Source organism: Uloborus diversus, chromosome 7 (assembly GCF_026930045.1).
Source record: "Uloborus diversus isolate 005 chromosome 7, Udiv.v.3.1, whole genome shotgun sequence".
NCBI lineage: Eukaryota > Metazoa > Arthropoda > Arachnida > Araneae > Uloboridae > Uloborus > Uloborus diversus.
Window position 1 is genome coordinate 2895861 of NC_072737.1, and position 18507 is coordinate 2914367.

An 18507-nucleotide genomic window follows, 5' to 3' on the forward strand; every position below is an offset into this window, starting at 1 on the left:
CAAAAAAAAAAAAAAAAAAGTAGTAATTAAAAACGAACAATAGATTTTATCACTCAAGAAGTAACTTTGCCTTAACTGTTGGTAATCATGGAAACTAAAATATCTGAAACTTCACCATTCTTGGGTTTTGTCGTCTTTTATACTTTTCTTCAGAAAATGCTGAATTTTCCAGCTTTTTCTACCCCAAGACAATTCTTGTGCTTTGTCCATATACTTACACTACAATATGCTACAAGTACCCCACATTTTCCCTGTAAAAAGACAAAAAAAACCCACATTTCTTTTTAAAAAACCCAGCTTTAGTTGGGTTTTCTTGGGCTTTATTTAAAAAAAAAACAAAAAATCCTGGGTCCATGGGCTTTTTTAAAAAAAGCCGGGTTTTCGCCAACCCTCAATTCTCACAAAATCAACCGAAGCAAAAATAAAAAACCAACGCACACCTCGTATATAGTATTTTTATGCAAAATCAATTAAAAGGCGCTAATTACAGAGAGGGGAATCCTAGGATATGAGCTCCCAGTGGGTGGCCAGGGGGCAACCGGTGCTGACTTCCGTGATCCTCTCCTGGAACTCCTTGGTCAGTTCGGGCTTCAGGGTCTTCATGGCCCTCCAGAACAGGCGGCCCTGATTGGCCGGTCCGCAGCCAGACTGTTCCGACTCGAACTTCATGTAGTCCAGCCAGATATCTGAAACGGGGGGCAACTTCTGGTTACGGAAATTTGGGCCAAGATTGTCAGAGTCAGGCAATCACATTTCAATTTGGAAACCGGGATGAGGTCATCTCGACCCCAATACTGCTGCAGAACTGCAAATTTTTCTTTTTTTGCATTTTTGTTATCTATTGTATGTTAGCTTGATTGTACAAGCTTGCTTAATTGGTTTCCACTGGAAAAAAAGGAGCGAAAAAAAAACATCTCATTCCAATATTAAAATGTTAGTAAAATAAAGTAAACATTTATTCACATACTTGCCAACCTTCGAAGGGAAAAAAACAGGAGATTCCACTAGGGGTACCTATATAGATGATTCACCAGCGACATATCTTCGCAACAGAATTATTAAATTGTGCTTTTAAATAACATGAATACTAAATTTAAAGTGAAAAGGGGATTTTTTGCAGATTTAAGCTAATTAGTAGCAGCAAGAAAAACATACTGCAAAGGAAAAATCAAATAATAAAGAGTGAAATTGCTTAAAGTTTCGTACATTTCCCATACCAAAAAGGATCTACAAAAATTTAATTACTAAAATCTGGTAAAAATCCAAAAAAAAAAAAAAAAAAAATCAATATATAATGAAAATAAAATATAAAATAAGAAGGTATAGGACAGCACATGTTAAAATAACTTCGAACTTTCAAAATAATTGAAATAATTTCAAGATGCAAAAAGATTGAAATCTGCTGCAATTTTGTGGCAAAACACACGCTTTGTTGAACATGCAACGTGGAAAGCTTCCAAAAAATAAATTTTACTAAATGAATAATTAATAGGAAAAATTTTTATTAACTGGTATTGGTAGACAAGAAAAGGGCGCCACCTATTGAAACGAAAGTGAAGCTTTTTGACGATTGACTGAAAAAACTGCAAAAACGGGAGAAAATCGTAAAAAACGGGAAATCGGGAGATGGAAGCAAAAAACGGGAGTCTCCCGTTAAAAACAGTACAGTTGGCAAGTATGCTATTGTTAGTATTGAATTCTACACACATTTCTTCAAATATCTCAAAAGCTCATTTCTGCAGATACTGCCGTTTACCTGCACATGGCAGAATAATTCAAACCACTTTTGATCTGCATTCAGCATTTCTGTACATGGAGCATTTTCAATTTGTGACCAAACATGAGGACCCCATGCAACAATATGTTTAGCAAGGATTAGCATGAGATAGAAGCAAGAATAATGCTAAATGTAAAGACCTTAAGATCCTCGAAACTTGCATAACGTAGTAAAGACGGAAGTGCCCTACATTTACAATTTGTTTCAAAATAAATCTGTGGCTTACAAATCTGACGACTGAATTGTGGGGTGAATGCTGCAAGTAGCTGCAATTCAGTTTTTCCTACCGTGCTGCGGAAAATGCAACAAATTAAATTTTTGTGATCATTTTCGGGGAATATGAGCGCTTGTGTATGGTTTAAATATTATTAAACTGTCATTTCTAAATTTTATTTCATTGGAAGTATTTATAACTTTTTTAAACAGAAAGTTTCAGCTGAAGTCAAACATGCTGTTTTTTCCAAATTTGCAGTTACCTAATTGTGGTACTCAGCCAATGATACAACTTATGAGATTTTTTAACTTTTCACAAAACAGAAAGGAAAATAAGAACAATTATCATATCTTACCGATGTGAGTTGCACCAAACTCCTTTACCCCATCTTCAAAATACTTCCTTAAAAGTTCCAAAGAGGGCTTTAGCTGTAAACAGGAGTTTCACAAATTAGGATATGCATCATGATCAAACTGTCCAACATTACTGAAGTGGAATCACAAAATGTCAAAAGCTATGTAATGACTATAGCGTACAAAATGAGGAAATAAGCAGATGCATACTTGAATGGTGGTAAAAATGTTGCCAACAGACAGATTATTTAAGCATTATGCAAACACAAAAGTCTGAATTTTAAGGCATGAAGCAACATCAGTTTTCACAGTAACATAAAACACTGACAAAACAATTTTTGCTATGTTTCTTTTTTCATAAAACTAAATCCTCGCCCATATTTGAAAAGTCATTTGAGAAAAAAATACTAAACATTGTTACTTTTATATAAGATTTTTTGGAACAACTTTTTTCACTCAACATCAACAAGGGAAAAAAAACTGTCGCAGCATTTGTTCAATTACCTACTTATTTAAAAAGAGGAAAACTGATCTTTCAAATAAAATAATACTAATTACATTTTAATACGCATGATTAGAAAAAAAATAAAAAACCTATCAAAGCCCCAAGTACTAAGTGAATAATATAAGTTACAGTAGGGGATTGATTGTCTATAAATCTCATCTTTTTTTTCAATATTTTTCACTCCCTCTCCCCTGTGCCACACTACAGCTTAAAACCCTCCTCTGGTCAAATATCACGCTATATAACATATTACTTTAAAAATGCGTTATTCAGAATAAAATGTGTGATGTCACACTTTTTAAGAACCCTTTGTCACAAACTGTCACAATTTCAAAAACCCACTCCTCCCTCAAAACATCATTAATTCTCTTAAATTAAAGTAATAATTGTCTATATTAAGGCATGATTGTCTCTATGATTTAAACAAGAAATAAAAGCAAAAAAAAAAAAATTAAATAAAACTTAAAAAATCGGGGATTAAAGAGTTGCTGAAGGGGGAGAGGGCTACACATAGATATCATTAAAAAAAACAAAGCATACCTGTCCTTTTTCGATGGCTACAATTTTTCTTATCAGCTGCAGAGAGATAGGTCCCATTTTCTTTAATCTAGAAGAGTGAAAGGACAAAAAAGGAAAAAATCTTTTAAGCAATTTCTTAAAACATGGGAAAGGTCAACCAAAACATTATAAAACATTAATTCAAATTCAACTTTAAAATGTTTCATAAGTTAGAAGTTTTTCAAAATGAATTCGTCTACATTTGAACACATTCCAATGGAGTTGAACGCAGAGAAAAAAAAACATACCAGATTTTGGAAAAAAGACATTTAAAGACTTGAAATTTAAAAAGACACTTTCAGAGAAAAAGGAGCCAGTTAAAAGCTCTGTTTACACTGATGCTTACTTTTTGTAAAGTTCTGTGGCAGCTTCTGGGCCATTGCGAAGCATCGTCGCTTCCAGGTACATTTCCTTCAGGGGCAGACTCACTTCTTTGCTCTGGTGGATGCCCTTCTGGAAATAAGCAAAGATCATTGTGATCATCACAAAAGATATATTTTGCTAATGTGTCAATTGACAAAAAATAACAATAATAATAATAATAAGAAAGAAAACAACAATTTTATGTCAAATTTAAGCGAAAAAAAAAAAGAATTTTTCATTGCTGCTAGTGGTTAACTTCAGCACTTTGAAGAAAAAAAGCTCAAGGTATATTTCTTTCCAAATAAAAAATAATATATACTCTCACAAACCTGTTTTTATGCTTTTTTTTCTTTTTGCACATGGTACAGTGAAACCTGTGAAGGTTGACCACTTATGGTGTACTACTTTAGTGGTCAACTAAACAGGTGGTCAACTTATACTAAGTATACTTAAGTATGATGTAATTTAAAAACAATAATTTAAAAATTTCAATGTTAAAGGCTCAAAATTGTAAATGTCCGACTATTACTTAACACAAGGGCACTCACAGCATATTTTTATGTTTCTTTGATACCACATATCATGCATAATATTAGTGTTTGTCTGCAATTGTGCAGTCTTTAAACGAACTATTTTTGGTTCGGTTACAATTTTTCATGTCAATTTAGTACACAATACAAAGCATTTTACGCAAAAATACAAAGTTAGTATTCAGTACAAATAACAAATGCAATTTATTCCTTGCTTGAATGGGCCTATCATATCATGCATAGTAACCAAAAGAATCATCCAAGGATCATACACAGCTGAAAACTATCTGTAACTTTGTTTATTTAGCGTAACAAAGTATGCTTTCATTGAGATTGATAAGGAAAAACAAGAAATTTGGTGCAAGGGGCATTTCACGGTATTTTTGACATATATGTAGAGTCCGTAATGTGGCCTTTTTTTTACCATAACTTTTTAATTTACCGTTTGATTTGCAAATTATTTTAATTTGAGATGGTGTGTTGGAAGGAAAAGCTCAAAATAGAATAATATGCTAATTAAACAGTAAATTATAAAGTTATGGCAAAAAAAGGTCACGTTACGGACTCTACATAAATGTCAAAAATACCGTGGAATGCCCCGCAAACATTAGCAAAAGTTGAAAAAGAAATGTTCCAAATATCACATACTGAAATCATTTTTACAATTATAAGGCAGGATTGAAAAGTTAAATATTATGATAAAACTTCATTATTAGCAACTTCTTTATTAATTGAACTAAATAGCTACCTCAAAGAACTCTATGAGCTTTTCTGGGTCACAGATGGACAACCACTCAACCCCCAACTTCCAGAGAGGCATGGTATCCTGAAAAGGCAGTGGAATGCATCAGAACACTCGAGAGAAACAAGCAAAACAAATAATAATAACCACATGAGAAGGGGAGGGGGATGAAAAAACTAGAAGCAATAAATATCTTACAATCTTAACAACTTAATAGTTTACAACTTATCAGCAATCAATAACTTACAGCTATGAAAGTTCACTGACCAATTATTGGGCTTAAGTAATGTTTATCATATCCACAGAAGAAATAAACCAATTATAAAATGATTAGTAATGCATTCTACAATTGGTTCTCAGTTTCTAATGGGAATGATCAATCTTCGTTGCTATAATTATATAAAATTTAAGGGGAAAGCACATGATTTTAAACCAGTGAAAAAAAGATACATTTTAGTTAATTTAAAAGATGACTAAACAACTTACGAAACACATAAATTTGCATGAAATTCCCGAGACATATTTTGAGATAACAAGCAGAGGCGGATACAAGGGGAGGATCATGGGGGTCATTACCCCCCCCCTAAACCGTCGACAATAATATCCGTCCACATTGTGTTCAAACACACTATGAATAAAATGTAAACGATTTCAGAAGTCTTTTCAATTCATTTACTATTTTTGAAAATAAATATGTTCGATAAAGTGCCTTACTCCTGGCTAATTTGCGCTTTTTTTTTTTTTTTTGACACCCAAATAGTTTCGGAAATTTTTTATACTCAAAAGCAGGCTTGTTTGGGTGAGAGGGGGGGGGGGGCATTCTTCAGCATGACCTCCACTAACAGGGCCCGATACAGGCTGATTTTGCTACCGTTTTTCGGTACCTTCACAAAAATCTTGTTTTGAAATCGGTGCTTTCACAAAAATCAAGTAATAAAATCAGGTAGCTTCACAAAAACATCGAAAATTTCACAAAAATTCGCATTTTAAAATATAAAATTTGTTTCTTTATTTAAAACAAAACATACTCATGAAATAAAATTCTAAGCGGGTTTATATGAAGAATCGCTTAAATAGCAACCTTTTTGTGGTATTTTAACACATTTTTAGCTGTTTCACGCCAAAGTGTATTTATGCAATATTATCACAATCTTTCAACATCTGTTTTGGGAAACCATTTTCCTCATAATTTCCTATATTGTACACAGTACATAGCCCATTAAGCTAAAACTAAGATGGTATTTTTTGTACTTCTAAGTTCCCCCCCCCCCCCCCAAAAAAAAAAAAACGAAACCTGTTAAAAATAATACTAGATGACATTTACACTTTTGGAACTAAAATTTCACTTGTTCTACTTCTCTTTTACAAAAATGAGGATGCCTCTTTCTAAAATTTCACAGAAAAAATGCTGATTAAAAAAAAAACTTTCACAAAAATAGAATGATGCAATACTTTCACAAAAATAGGTAGCGAGAAAAAAATCCTGGATTGGCCCCTGACTATTGTGGCAGTCTGTATTCGCCTTTGATAACAAGGAATCAGGCCCGTAACTAGAAAATAATTTCCGGGATGGTCCAAAAACTTTCCTGCGGAGCTTTGCTCTATTTGTGCTAATGTTCGAGTCGTCGGGTTATCTATTATGAAAGCGTTTTATGCAATTAATATACAGTCAACCCTCGTTTATCGCGGTTGATTCTCTCCAGACTACAGCGATAACTGAATATCCACGTAGTAGGATTCTGTATTTATAAACCGAATATTTTCCTGATTAGAGTACAGAAAACTTACGACTACAGTCAGACCTCCATATATCGAAGTAGCAAATTGCCGGGGAAAAATTCGATATATAGAAATTTCGATACATAGAAACAACCTGTTTTTATCAAAAAAAATCTCCTAAAACATTAAAATTAAAGCTAATTTTCTTGCATGAAACCCAATTTCTAATTTATACGAGCATCGGATTTAACGAAAGTTAATAACTGAAAAATTAACAGAAATTACACCTTTGCGCCTTCATACATCTTCATTCTTCGGCAGTTCAACTTGATTTGCAACATGAGGGGGTTTTTGTTTTGACAATGTAATCGAGAGAAAAGTAAAAAACCAATCTACTTAACCTGAATGATTTTTACTGAAGCTAAAAAGATTAAAAATGATAATCAACAGACAAAAGGGATAACTTGAAACTGATTTTGCAGTGTTACTGGTTACAACTAAGATTTGAAATGAACTTGACGGAATTTAAGAACTCCAGAACGGAACAACGACCTTTCTTCACACCCCTCAACCCCAGATTCCTTATGAGTTTCATAGCAACCTTAGTGAGCATAATTTTCTCCCTGACCTTCATTTTTCATGAGACAAATAGTCTAAAGTGAAAAAAAAATCTACGAATGTCTCAAGAAAAATTTCGATATATAGAGATTTTTTCGATATATAGAAACAAATTTTCTATGTAATGAACATGGAAATGTGCTGGGATTTCGATATATGGAAGTTCGATATATGGAGGTGTTTTTAAGGTAGAACACCCTAGAGAGACATGAAACAGCACCTTCAGCCACCATTAAATTTGTAGTATTCAATATATTATACAAAATAATACACTAGTCTAAAAAGATATCACTCTGTTAATTATTGGGAAATGAACTACACACACACTTTTAATTCTTACACACTATTACTAATCTATGAAAAAAGCTCAACTTGTTTGATGATGAATTAATTGACAGTTAGTGACCGTATGAGCCCCCGTTCTTCCTCTCTACATTTATCCTCATTAAAGGTATTACATATACAACTTAAAAAGCTAGTACATTGTTGAACACCATCTACACTACAGATGTATTTATGCCCTAGCAATAATACAGTAATTTATACTTTCCAGTTAGTGCTTAGCGGTTAAAATGAGATAGCGATTCCCTTCACTTTCTTCGGAGACTTTATAACTCCATTTCCTCAACTAGTACAACTACAGCCCCTCAAAAGAGCTCACCTTACTTAAAAGCAGGGTTGGCCGGATTGGACCCAATTGGGTTGGACCCAATGGGTTTTTTTGAAAAAACCCATTTAAAAAAACTCATTATTTAGCCCACTTTTGGGTTTTTTAAAATTTTCTGAGAACTGTTTTTTAAAAAATAATTAATTTAAATACTTTTACAATTTAAACTTCTTTTTTATTTCTTCTTCACAATTGGCAATGGACATAAAAAATGAATTTTGAACTTTAACTCTTAAGGGCATTAAAAAATGCTTCAAAGATTTCACATAAACATATTTAACATTTTCCTTCAACTGGTCAATAAGGAACTTAAATTATCTTGACTAAGTCCTGTCACGTCAGATTTTCTCAATATTTGCAGATTGTTCAAAGGATACTACTTTAGCTAAAAGGCTCTCATGTGAATTATTTTCTGCAAACCAACACGTCACAAAACTCGAATAAACAAGGTATATTTTTTAGAAATTAACAGGTTTTACAAATGGTCGGACAGAAAACGGAATAGGATGTACAGTATTTTCATTATCTTACAAAAAAGTTTAATATTTCTTACTCTGTACACAGAAATAGAAAAACAGGCAACATAAAATTCAAAGAAATGTCTTGATTAAGCTGAAATTCAGTAAAAAGGGATTTAAACTACTTTAGGTTCTACAGTAGTTTTGCATAACAAAATGAAATACAATAAAGTAAAATACAAAAAAAAAAAAAATGTCGAAATTAAAAACGAACAAATAAACAATAGATTTTATCACTCAAGAAGTAACTTTGCCTTAACTGTTGGTAATCATGGAAACTAAAAAAATCTGAAACTTCACCATTCTTGAATTTTGTCGTCTTTTATACCCTTCTTCAGAAAACGCTGAATTTTCCAGCTTTTTTTATCAAGACAATTTTTGTGCTTTGTCCATATACTTATGCTACAATATGCTACGAGTACCCCACCTTTCCCCTAAAAAAAGACAAAAAAACCCACATTTCTTTTAAAAAACCCAGCTTTAGTTGGGTTTTTTTGGGTTTTATTTAAAAAACCCCAAAAAACCCTGGGTCCGAGGGGTTTTTTTTTAAAAACCCGGGTTTTTGCCAACCCTGCTTAAAAGACATACTTTGTTATTTTTTTTTTGTAGTAAAAAGTTTACACAAGTGCTTAAAAAAGGTTAATTACTATATTTAAAAAAAAAAATCCTAGAAAAAACCGCGATGTAGTGAAGCCGCGAAAGTCGAAGCGCGAAGTAACGAGGGACGACAGTACATATGAAAGATATTTGAGTTTTGGAACACTATTTTTTGGAAATTTTTAAATATGAACAAACATTTACATGCCAAACCGAACTTTTCGGGGGAGAGGGAGGCCCTTAGACCCCACCCCCCTGCAAGGAATCTTTTTCTCAGTGAAAAAGAAGCGAGCTTATGGTTGAAAATGGCTACAACGAAAATGGATGGCTTTTGTCCGATGTCTTTACATCCATCAGCTTGCTTCTTCTGAAACGAAGAGTTTCTTGAAGCCAAGAGGCAAGTGTTGTCCTTTTTTTTTTCAAATGTGTGTACTTCATTGTAGAGTCATCTTTTACATTTCACCAAAAGAATGAGATGGTTTCCCCTTCAGTCAAAAGTACTACTTTTAGTCATTGAAATGGATAGAATGAACAAAAAAAAAAAATGACATGGACCCATAAAATACTTTCATTTTCCCAACAGTTTTTTTTTAAATTAATTTTGTAAAATGTCCGATTTTTCAAACAAGGCGTGGTCTTGATGACGTCACAAATGATTGCAATTTGGCGCATCTTTCCACTGCGTTTCCACGACATGATAATCAAGCAGCGAATTAAAATCGCGCTCTACGCTTGCTATCAACCTTATCGTTGCCAATGCACGTGAGTAAAGATGTGAATTAAATATTTTGTTCTGTGAATGGCAACATTGAATGGCATTTCATCATCTGTGATGTCACACGACAGAAGTGTAAACACTGAAAGCGCAGAGATTTGAGCAATTTTTTAAAAACATTAAACCAGGGTTCGTACTGAATTTCAGAAATTAAATAAAGGAGTTTTGAAGGAGTACTTTTGGGCTATCCTTATATATATAAATTTTGTCACTCTTTTTCAACGGATTTGAACCCCTTCCCCCTTCGTCACACTTTACCTTTCTCCTTCCCTTGTCACATGTCCTATTTTTCATAAACATATGCAGTCGAACCTCCATATATCGAACTTCCACATATCGAAATTTTCTATATATCGAAATCCCAGCAAACTTATACGTTCATTACATAGAAAAATTGTTTCTCTATATCGAAAAAATCTCTATATATCGAATTTTTCTTCGAGACATTCGTAGATTTTTTTTCCCACTTTAGACTGTTTATCTCATGAAAAATGAAGGTTAGGGGAGAAAATTATGTTTACTGAAGGTTGCTGCGAAACTCATCAAGAATCTGATGTTGACGGGTGTGTAGATAGGTCGTTGTTCCGTTCTGGAGTTCTTACATTCCCTCAAGTTATTTCCAATCTTAGTTGTTACAAGTAACACTGTAAAATCAGTTTCAAGTCATCCCTTTTGTCTGTTGATTATCATTCCTAGTCTTTTTAGTTGCAGTAAAAATCAAAGTTAAGTAGATTGATTTTTTACTTTTCTCTCGATTACATTGTCAAAACGAAAATCCCCCTCATGTTGCGAATCAAGTTGAATTGCCGAAGAACGAAGATGTATAATGGCACAAAAATGTAATTTCTGTTATTTTTCTAATTATTAACTTTCATTTAATCCGATGCTCGTATAAATTAGAAATTCGGTTTCATTCACGAAAATGAGCTTTAACTTTAATGTTTTAGGTGATTTTTAGGACAAAATAAAATCGTTTCTAATTATCGAAATTTCTATACATCGAATTATATTCCGGCAATTTGGTACTTCGATATAGGAAGGTCCGACTGTAGTTATATTAACAGTGTGATGTCACCCTCTCTCTTCCCCTTGTCACAATTTCATGAACCCGTCTCCCCTCTCAAGGCATGACATCCCTTGTGGATGACTCTTTTTACAATGTCAAAACTGAACAATTGCTTTCTTAACAAAATCACTTAAAATAGTACATCTACTAATGCATTTTTCAATATTTAAATATTGAACAATCCGACTTTTGCTACTGAGAGTGTGGCGGGAGTTAAAAGCAATAATCATAATACTTGACAAAATATCCAAGCATTAATTCACTTATGAAATGTCTTAGTCATCTAATAATACTTTCACATTCAACTTTTATGACTTCTACTAGCTGCGTCGCCCGGCTTTGCATGGTCCACCTCGAAAATAAAAGTTATATCAAGTGACGCGAGTTCAACACTCAGGCTTGAACCAAAAAAAAAAAAAAGTCACTGAAATTTTGCGGCAGATTGCGGAAAACCCCAAAAAGTAAACATTTTAAATCCCCTGATTACAGGAAAAGCCTCAAAATAAAAACAAGAATATTCGAGAAAAAAAATGGCAACAGATCTTTCATCTCAATGATTTTCTTCACCCACTATACATTTTAATAAAAGCATTGTTACGGAAAGTGGAGATGAAGCACTGAATAATAATTTGAATGGGGGAAAGCCTTCGAAAAATAGGGATTTGATGTCGAAATCTAAGAGTCATAATTAATAATTTTTAATTGATATCTCCGCTAATTATTATCGGAGGATTATGTTAAATAGCCAAACATGAAGACGGGAAGATGACGAATCCATCGATACCTGGTTCGATGGTCAGTTCACTGTCGTTCGGGAGAAGAGGCTTGGACATAGATAGATAGATACTCAGATTTTATATGTATAAGATAACCAATTTATAAATCACATCAATTTATAAATCACTTTATGAAAAAAAAATATATCAAATTACTACATTAAAATCGCTCTTATACCTTCGCCCCTGTGACAAAGTTAAGTTGTCGATCGAAATATTTTGAATTGCTGTCGTAGAGGACGATTACGTAGTCTTGATCTAAAAAAGAAGGAGTTTTGGAGGAGTTAAAACCAAAACGAAGGAGCTTGAAGGGCCCTTCAAAAAAATTTCCTGAATGAAGGAGTATTGGAGGAGTTTTGGAGGAGCGTACGAACCCTGATTGTAGAGTCATTTTTTACAATTCACCAAAAGAATGAGATGGTTTCCTTCAGTCAAAAGTACTACATTTAGTCATTGAAATGGATAGAATGAAGACATGGACCCAGAAAATACTTTCATTTTCCCAACAGTTATTTTTAAATTAATTTTTTTAAATGTCGGATTTTTCAAACAAGACGTGGTCTTGATGACGTCACAAATAATGTCCTTTGGCGCATCTTTCTACCACGGTTCCACGATATGATAATCAAGCAGCCAATTTAAATTGCGCTCTACGCCTGCTATCAACCTTATCGTTGCCAATACACATGAGTAAAGATGCAAATTAAATATTTTGTTCTGTGAATGGCAACATTGAATGGCATTTCATCATTTGTGATGTCACACGACAGAAGTGTAAACAATAAAAGCGCAGAGATTTGAGCAATTTTTTAAAAACATTAAACTGAAAGAAATTATTTAAAAAAGGGTGAGATCCTATGTTTTTAAGCATGCTCTTTCAGAAAAAAATACTTTTAAAATTTTCAAAACCACCCCATTCGCTTATTTCTCATTAGTTCACAGCTGTTGAGTATTTTTTCATGTTAAAAAATAAATAAATAAATAAAATATATATTTAATTACTTATTAAAATTAACATAAAATTAGATTGAGTATTTATTAATTTTTCAGTATCTTAGCTGTAGTCAACATGATTGGTCCATTGATATTTAAATTAGCTCCTGGCTGTTGACCAATCAGGTATTGGCACACATGTAACTGCATGTACACATGTAACTGCATTTCCAACTGTTAGTTTTCAGCAACATGTTTTTATTTTTCACCATGTATTCAGTTGCCTTTTATCTTGCAAGAAGCAAGTGGTGTTCATGTTAAATAAAAGATTTTTACAGAAAGGTTTCTACTCTCATTTGAAACAGATAAGTAACTTTGAATTTTTATAACAGAACTGACCATTGAACCAGGTATCGATGGATTCTTAATTTTCTTTTGTTTATGTTGGGCTATTTAACATAATCCTCCGAGAATAACTAACAGAGGTATCACTTAAAAACTATTAATTAGGCTACTTAGATTTCGTCATAAATCCCTACTTTTCGAAGGCTTTCCTCCATTCAAATGATTATTCAGTGCATCATCTCCACTTTCCGTAACAATGCTTTTATTAAAATTCATAGCGTGAAGAAAATCATTGAGATGAAAAATCTGTTGCCAATTTTTTTTTTCTCAAATATGAACAAGTAAAATTCTGGCTGTTTTAAATTGTTTTCCTGTAATCAGGGGATTTAAAATATTTACTTTTTGGTTATTTTTCTGCAATCTGCCACAAAATTGTACTGATTTTTTTTTTTTTTTTGTTCTTTTTTCACCATGTATTCAGTTGCCTTTTATCTTGCAAGAAGCAAGTGGTGTTCATCTTTACTAATAATAAAGCTGAAAGTCTCTCTGTCCGGAGGATGTCTGGATGTCTGTCAGGATCTCTGTGACGCGCATAGCGCCTAAACCGTTCGGCCGATTTTCATGACATTTGGCACAAGGTTAGTTTGTAGCATGGGGGTGTGCACCTCGAAGCGATGTTTCGAAAACTCGATGTGGTTCTTTTTCTATTCCAATTTTAAGAAAAAAACTATCATAAGACGGGCGAGTAAATTACGAAATTATCATAACGTGGAACCGTCACATGGGCACGAGCCATTTGGCGAGATACGAAATTATCATAACGTGAAACCGTAACATGGGCACAAGCCACTTGGCGAGAAGATTCACCATACATTATTTGTAAATATACAGGCGAACCAAAAGACCTTTTCATTTTTCTATTACGGGCAAAGCCGTGCGGGTATCACCAGTGTTAAATAAAAGATTTTTTACAGAAAGGTTTCCACTCCGATTTGAAACAGATAGGTAACTTTGAATTTTTTCATAACAACAGCAACGTGCACAGAGGTGTGAATACAGACCTTTTCCTTGAGCGTGGAGAGGGCCTCCATGAGCAGCAGGTAGACAGTCTTGCTGGACTTGAGCCCCCTGATGTGGAGGGTGATGCAACGAACCCAGTGGGACACTCTATTAGCCTTGCGGGCGGCAGAAAGGGACACTGCTAGAGCATCGTCCTCCCTGCCCCTCTCGAACAGCAAGTCAGACTGGGGGGGGGGGGAGAAGGGAAAATCAGTCACAAAAACACGATGTCCAATTTAAAACAAATAAGGTAAAACACCAGTAGTGACCCCTTCAAGTTTACTTTTTTTGTTCTTGGAAGAAAGAAATGAACAACAATAATGCGATTTTTTGTCGGCACTTAAGGTAACTATCATATCTGTGATCAAACGGCAAAATGTAGTAAAACACTTTTTTCAAATTTTTCATTAGAGCTGTTTGAAAATTCAATAAATCCGGAAAAATCATGAATTTTTTTTTTCGCCAGCAAATTTTCCAGCAATGATTCAGAAATTATGATTATTATTATTATTTTGGTTGTAGATTATTTGCAGACAAACACATAAAAACAATTCATAACGTAAAAAACTGAATAAAAAAAAAAGTCTTAGAACATTTTGCCATCTGACCACAGATATAGAATCAGAATGCCCATCCCCCCCCCCCTAAAAAAAAATCCTCAACCTTGTTTCCCCTTATTTTTTTGAAAACATTTTTATTTATTTATTTAATTTTTATTGTTGTAATTATTTCATTAGAAACGTTCTGTGCTATGCCAATGACATATATGCACACACACACACACACACAAACTAAATAAATGAAATAAAATATAAACAGAATAAAATAAAATAAATAAAATAAAATAAATAATTTAAATTGAAAATAAAACAATAAATTAAAATAATAAATTTAACCCCCCCCCCCCCCACCCCCGGGCACCCCTGTATTGAATCAGTTTTATTCATCATTTTTTTGAATTTAAAGTAAGGAATCTAACTACTTCCGATGTCAGATTTAATGCCACTACTGACTTGTTCAAAATTTGGAGTGACCCTAACTGGATCAAATTTGAGGTTGGGGGGGAAAATGGATAAAAGTTGAACCCATTAAAATTCTGGCATTTTTAGAAATTTGGACAATTAAGGAAGAATTAGGCTGTAATACGTTCATTGAGTTTCAAGAAAGGCCATTAATATTGTAAACCCACAGTTTAAAAATATACTTCACGGTGGCCACTACTAAAGCACTGGCCAGTACTGGGGCAGTACTGGGACCTTATGCAATAATATTCATAATAAAAACTTGACCCTTCACTTCATCGTCAAACTTAGATAAAATGAAAAGTTTTCTGCGAACACAAATCCTAACTGGAAAATTTTCTGCAAATAATTATTTCGCCTAACTCACCCTTGAATAAAAAATTAAATTTATATTCAAATATGAAAGAGACAAAAAAAAGCGCTTTAAATCTTTTAATTTTTTTTTTTTTTTTTTTTACAATAACATATAGTTTGCTTATTTTTCACCAACTGAAGAAAACTGCCAAAACCATTATTTTTTTTTTTACACATGTGCTTTAAAAGGCTTTAACAGAACTTTAACAGAAATAAACTCTGGGATTTTCTTAAAAATTCCTTTAAAAAAAATTTAAATCAACGTTAGCAGTTTGAAAAAAAATTTCTGCAGAGCATAAAAATTTTCTGCAAACGCCGTTCGAGTGCCCATCCCCCCCCCCTTAAAAAAATTCTCAACCTTCCTTCCCTTTTTTATTTTTTTAAAAACATTTTTATTTATTTATTTAATTTTTATTGTTGTAATTATGTCATTAGAAAAGTTCTGTGCTATGCCAATAACGCACACAAACACAAACTAAATAACTGAAATTAAATATAAACAAACTAAAATAGAATAAATATTTTAAATCGAAAATAAAACAATAAATAAATTAAAATAATAAATTTAAAAAAAATTCCCCCTCCCAGGCACCCCTGTATTGAATCAGTTTTATTCATCATTTTTTTGAATTTAAAGTAAGGAATCTAACTACTTCCGATGTCAGATTTAATGCCACTACTGACTTGTTCAGAATTTGGAGTGACCCTTACTGGATCAAATTTGAATTTGGGGAAAAAATGGAAAAAAGTTGAACCCATTGAAATTCTGGCATTTTTAGAAATTGGGACCATTATGGAAGAATTAGGCTGTAATATGTACATTGAGTTTCAAGAAAGGTCATTAATATTGCAGACCCACACTTTAAAAACGAACATTTTGTTCGTTAAGTTTGGTTTGCTATCTAATTGCATTAAAAATTTCACCTATTATATGTACTTTTAAAATAAAAGTCTCAGTCAGCTAAGACGAACAAAAATTTCTGACCTCTTTACTTCAAATGTTCGGGCTTGAATTCTGTAATTTCCTTTTTTAGAATTTATTCATCATTTTGCTAGGTAGTAAATGTCCCATTGTGTATCCAGAAGAAAATATTAATTATTTTTCATAGAAAATAAAGCCCGTTCATTTGTTTACCCGTGGACATTTCAATTTACTTGGAGTAAAACCTTCCACTGTGTATTACAACCTATTCCGCGATTGTCGATTATCATCTTCCTTTTTCAATATTTTCCAAATACATTCTTTTATAAGAAATAAGTGATTTTTTCTGAATGTACTAAAAGTTAAGATTACAATGTGTGCATTAGCAATAATGTTTTTTTTTTTTAAACTAAGCATTTCTTTGTTTTTTCACAGTATCACTCATTCACGGTTGTTACGAATAATGGCTAATACAAACAAATCTGTAGATTTTTCACATTTCGTATTAACCGAGTTCAACTGCACTTCATTGTGGCCACTACTAAAGCACTGGCCAGAACTGGGGTTTTACCTTATGCAATAATATTCATAATAAAAACTTGACCCTTCACTCCATCGTCAAACTTAGATAAAATGAAAAGCTTTCTGCAAACACAAATCCTAACTGGAAAATTTTCTGCAAATAGTTATTTTGCCTAACTCACCCTTAAATAAAAAATTAAATTTGTATTCAAATATGAAAGAGACAAAGAAAGTGCTTTAAGCCATTTAATGTTTTTACAATAACGTATACTTTGCTTATTTTTCACCAACTGAAGAAAACTGCCAAAACCATTATTTTTTTCGTAGGTGTACGAACACTTTTGGGAGCCACTGTACGTATCGGATATGCCTTAACTTATTCATTAAAAAAAGCTGAACTAAAAATGAAAAAAAAATAAATAAAATAAAATAATATGATTAAAAAAAAAAAATTAATTTGAATTTTGACATCTTGAATTCAAATTATGTTTTTCGCAATCACGAGTGTGTGTGTGTAGGCGTTTTTTACACATGTGCTTTAATAGGCTTTTGGAGAAAGGCTTTAACAGAAATAAACTCTGGGATTTTCTTAAAAATTCCCTTAAAAAAAATCAACGTTAGCAGTTTGAAAAAAAATTTCGGCAGAGCCAAAAATTTTCTGCGAACGCCATTCGCACGTTCCTCTATATTATGCAAGACTGTCCATCGTGTTGCCATTTGGCAATAACCCAATTTTGTCTCCAAAAATAACAGAAGCCCAAATCGAAACTAACTGCCAATAACCATGAAACTACTCACTGAAGATGCTATTGAATCCATTTTAAACTTCTAAATGCACCCATCTAATAGAAAATAAAAATAGATTTTTTTTTCTGCATACATAAATTACTTCTTTTCGTACTATGATGAATGAATTTCCCTACTACTTAAATTGTACCGCAATTTTACAATTTTTATCACTGTTTCGGGTACATTGGACGGTAATTTATTTGTTGTTTTTTCGGTTGGAGCCCGATGTTGGCGAGTAGTTTTTTGACTGTAAACCATACCTAAATTAAACTATCATTTTGTATTTATCGCATGATTTGAACAGAACATGTTTGAACTTTTTCATTCGAACTGAAATTCCCAATAACAACAAAAATTAACAAAATAGTAATAGTAGTTTTAAAAAAAAACGAAGTCATTTGTAATTATAAATAACTAATAACATTACATAATAAAAATAACTAACAATAAGAAAAATATTTCTCACCCAATGACTGTAATAAACCAAGGACAAATGGCCTGCATTCGCTGCTTCTTCAAATTTACTCAACAAAGTGTCTTGCAGCTGCAAAAACAAATGATTTATTTGGAAAAATTATAAATGGTGGGGAACATTCTCACTAAAGAGATTTATCAAGAATTGTCCCCTAAAACTGAGTCACAATAGCATCATAGAGCTCATTTTTACAAGCAAAAGTTAAACAGTTAACATTGAACATTCCATTATTTGCTAGCAAATACCAAACAGCTGAGTTGCAGCATCCAGAGACTGCAGTTTGATCCTGAAAACCTCATACAGATGCT

General features: G+C 32.8%; 1 protein-coding gene across 1 annotated transcript in view; it reads right to left on the reverse strand.

Moving 5' to 3' along the window:
• Positions 1–456: 456 nt before the first annotated feature.
• Positions 457–18507, reverse strand: part of LOC129226105 (U3 small nucleolar RNA-associated protein 6 homolog) — a 63854-nt gene continuing 45803 nt past the window's right edge. The window contains exons 16-22 of the mRNA XM_054860701.1: positions 18191–18268; positions 14118–14300; positions 5049–5126; positions 3754–3860; positions 3390–3456; positions 2347–2419; positions 457–686 (exon numbers count right to left, since the gene is read on the reverse strand). Of these exons, the coding sequence (XP_054716676.1) occupies positions 502–686; positions 2347–2419; positions 3390–3456; positions 3754–3860; positions 5049–5126; positions 14118–14300; positions 18191–18268 (771 nt within the window). The 3' untranslated portion in view covers positions 457–501. The remainder of the gene's footprint in view (positions 687–2346; positions 2420–3389; positions 3457–3753; positions 3861–5048; positions 5127–14117; positions 14301–18190; positions 18269–18507) is intronic.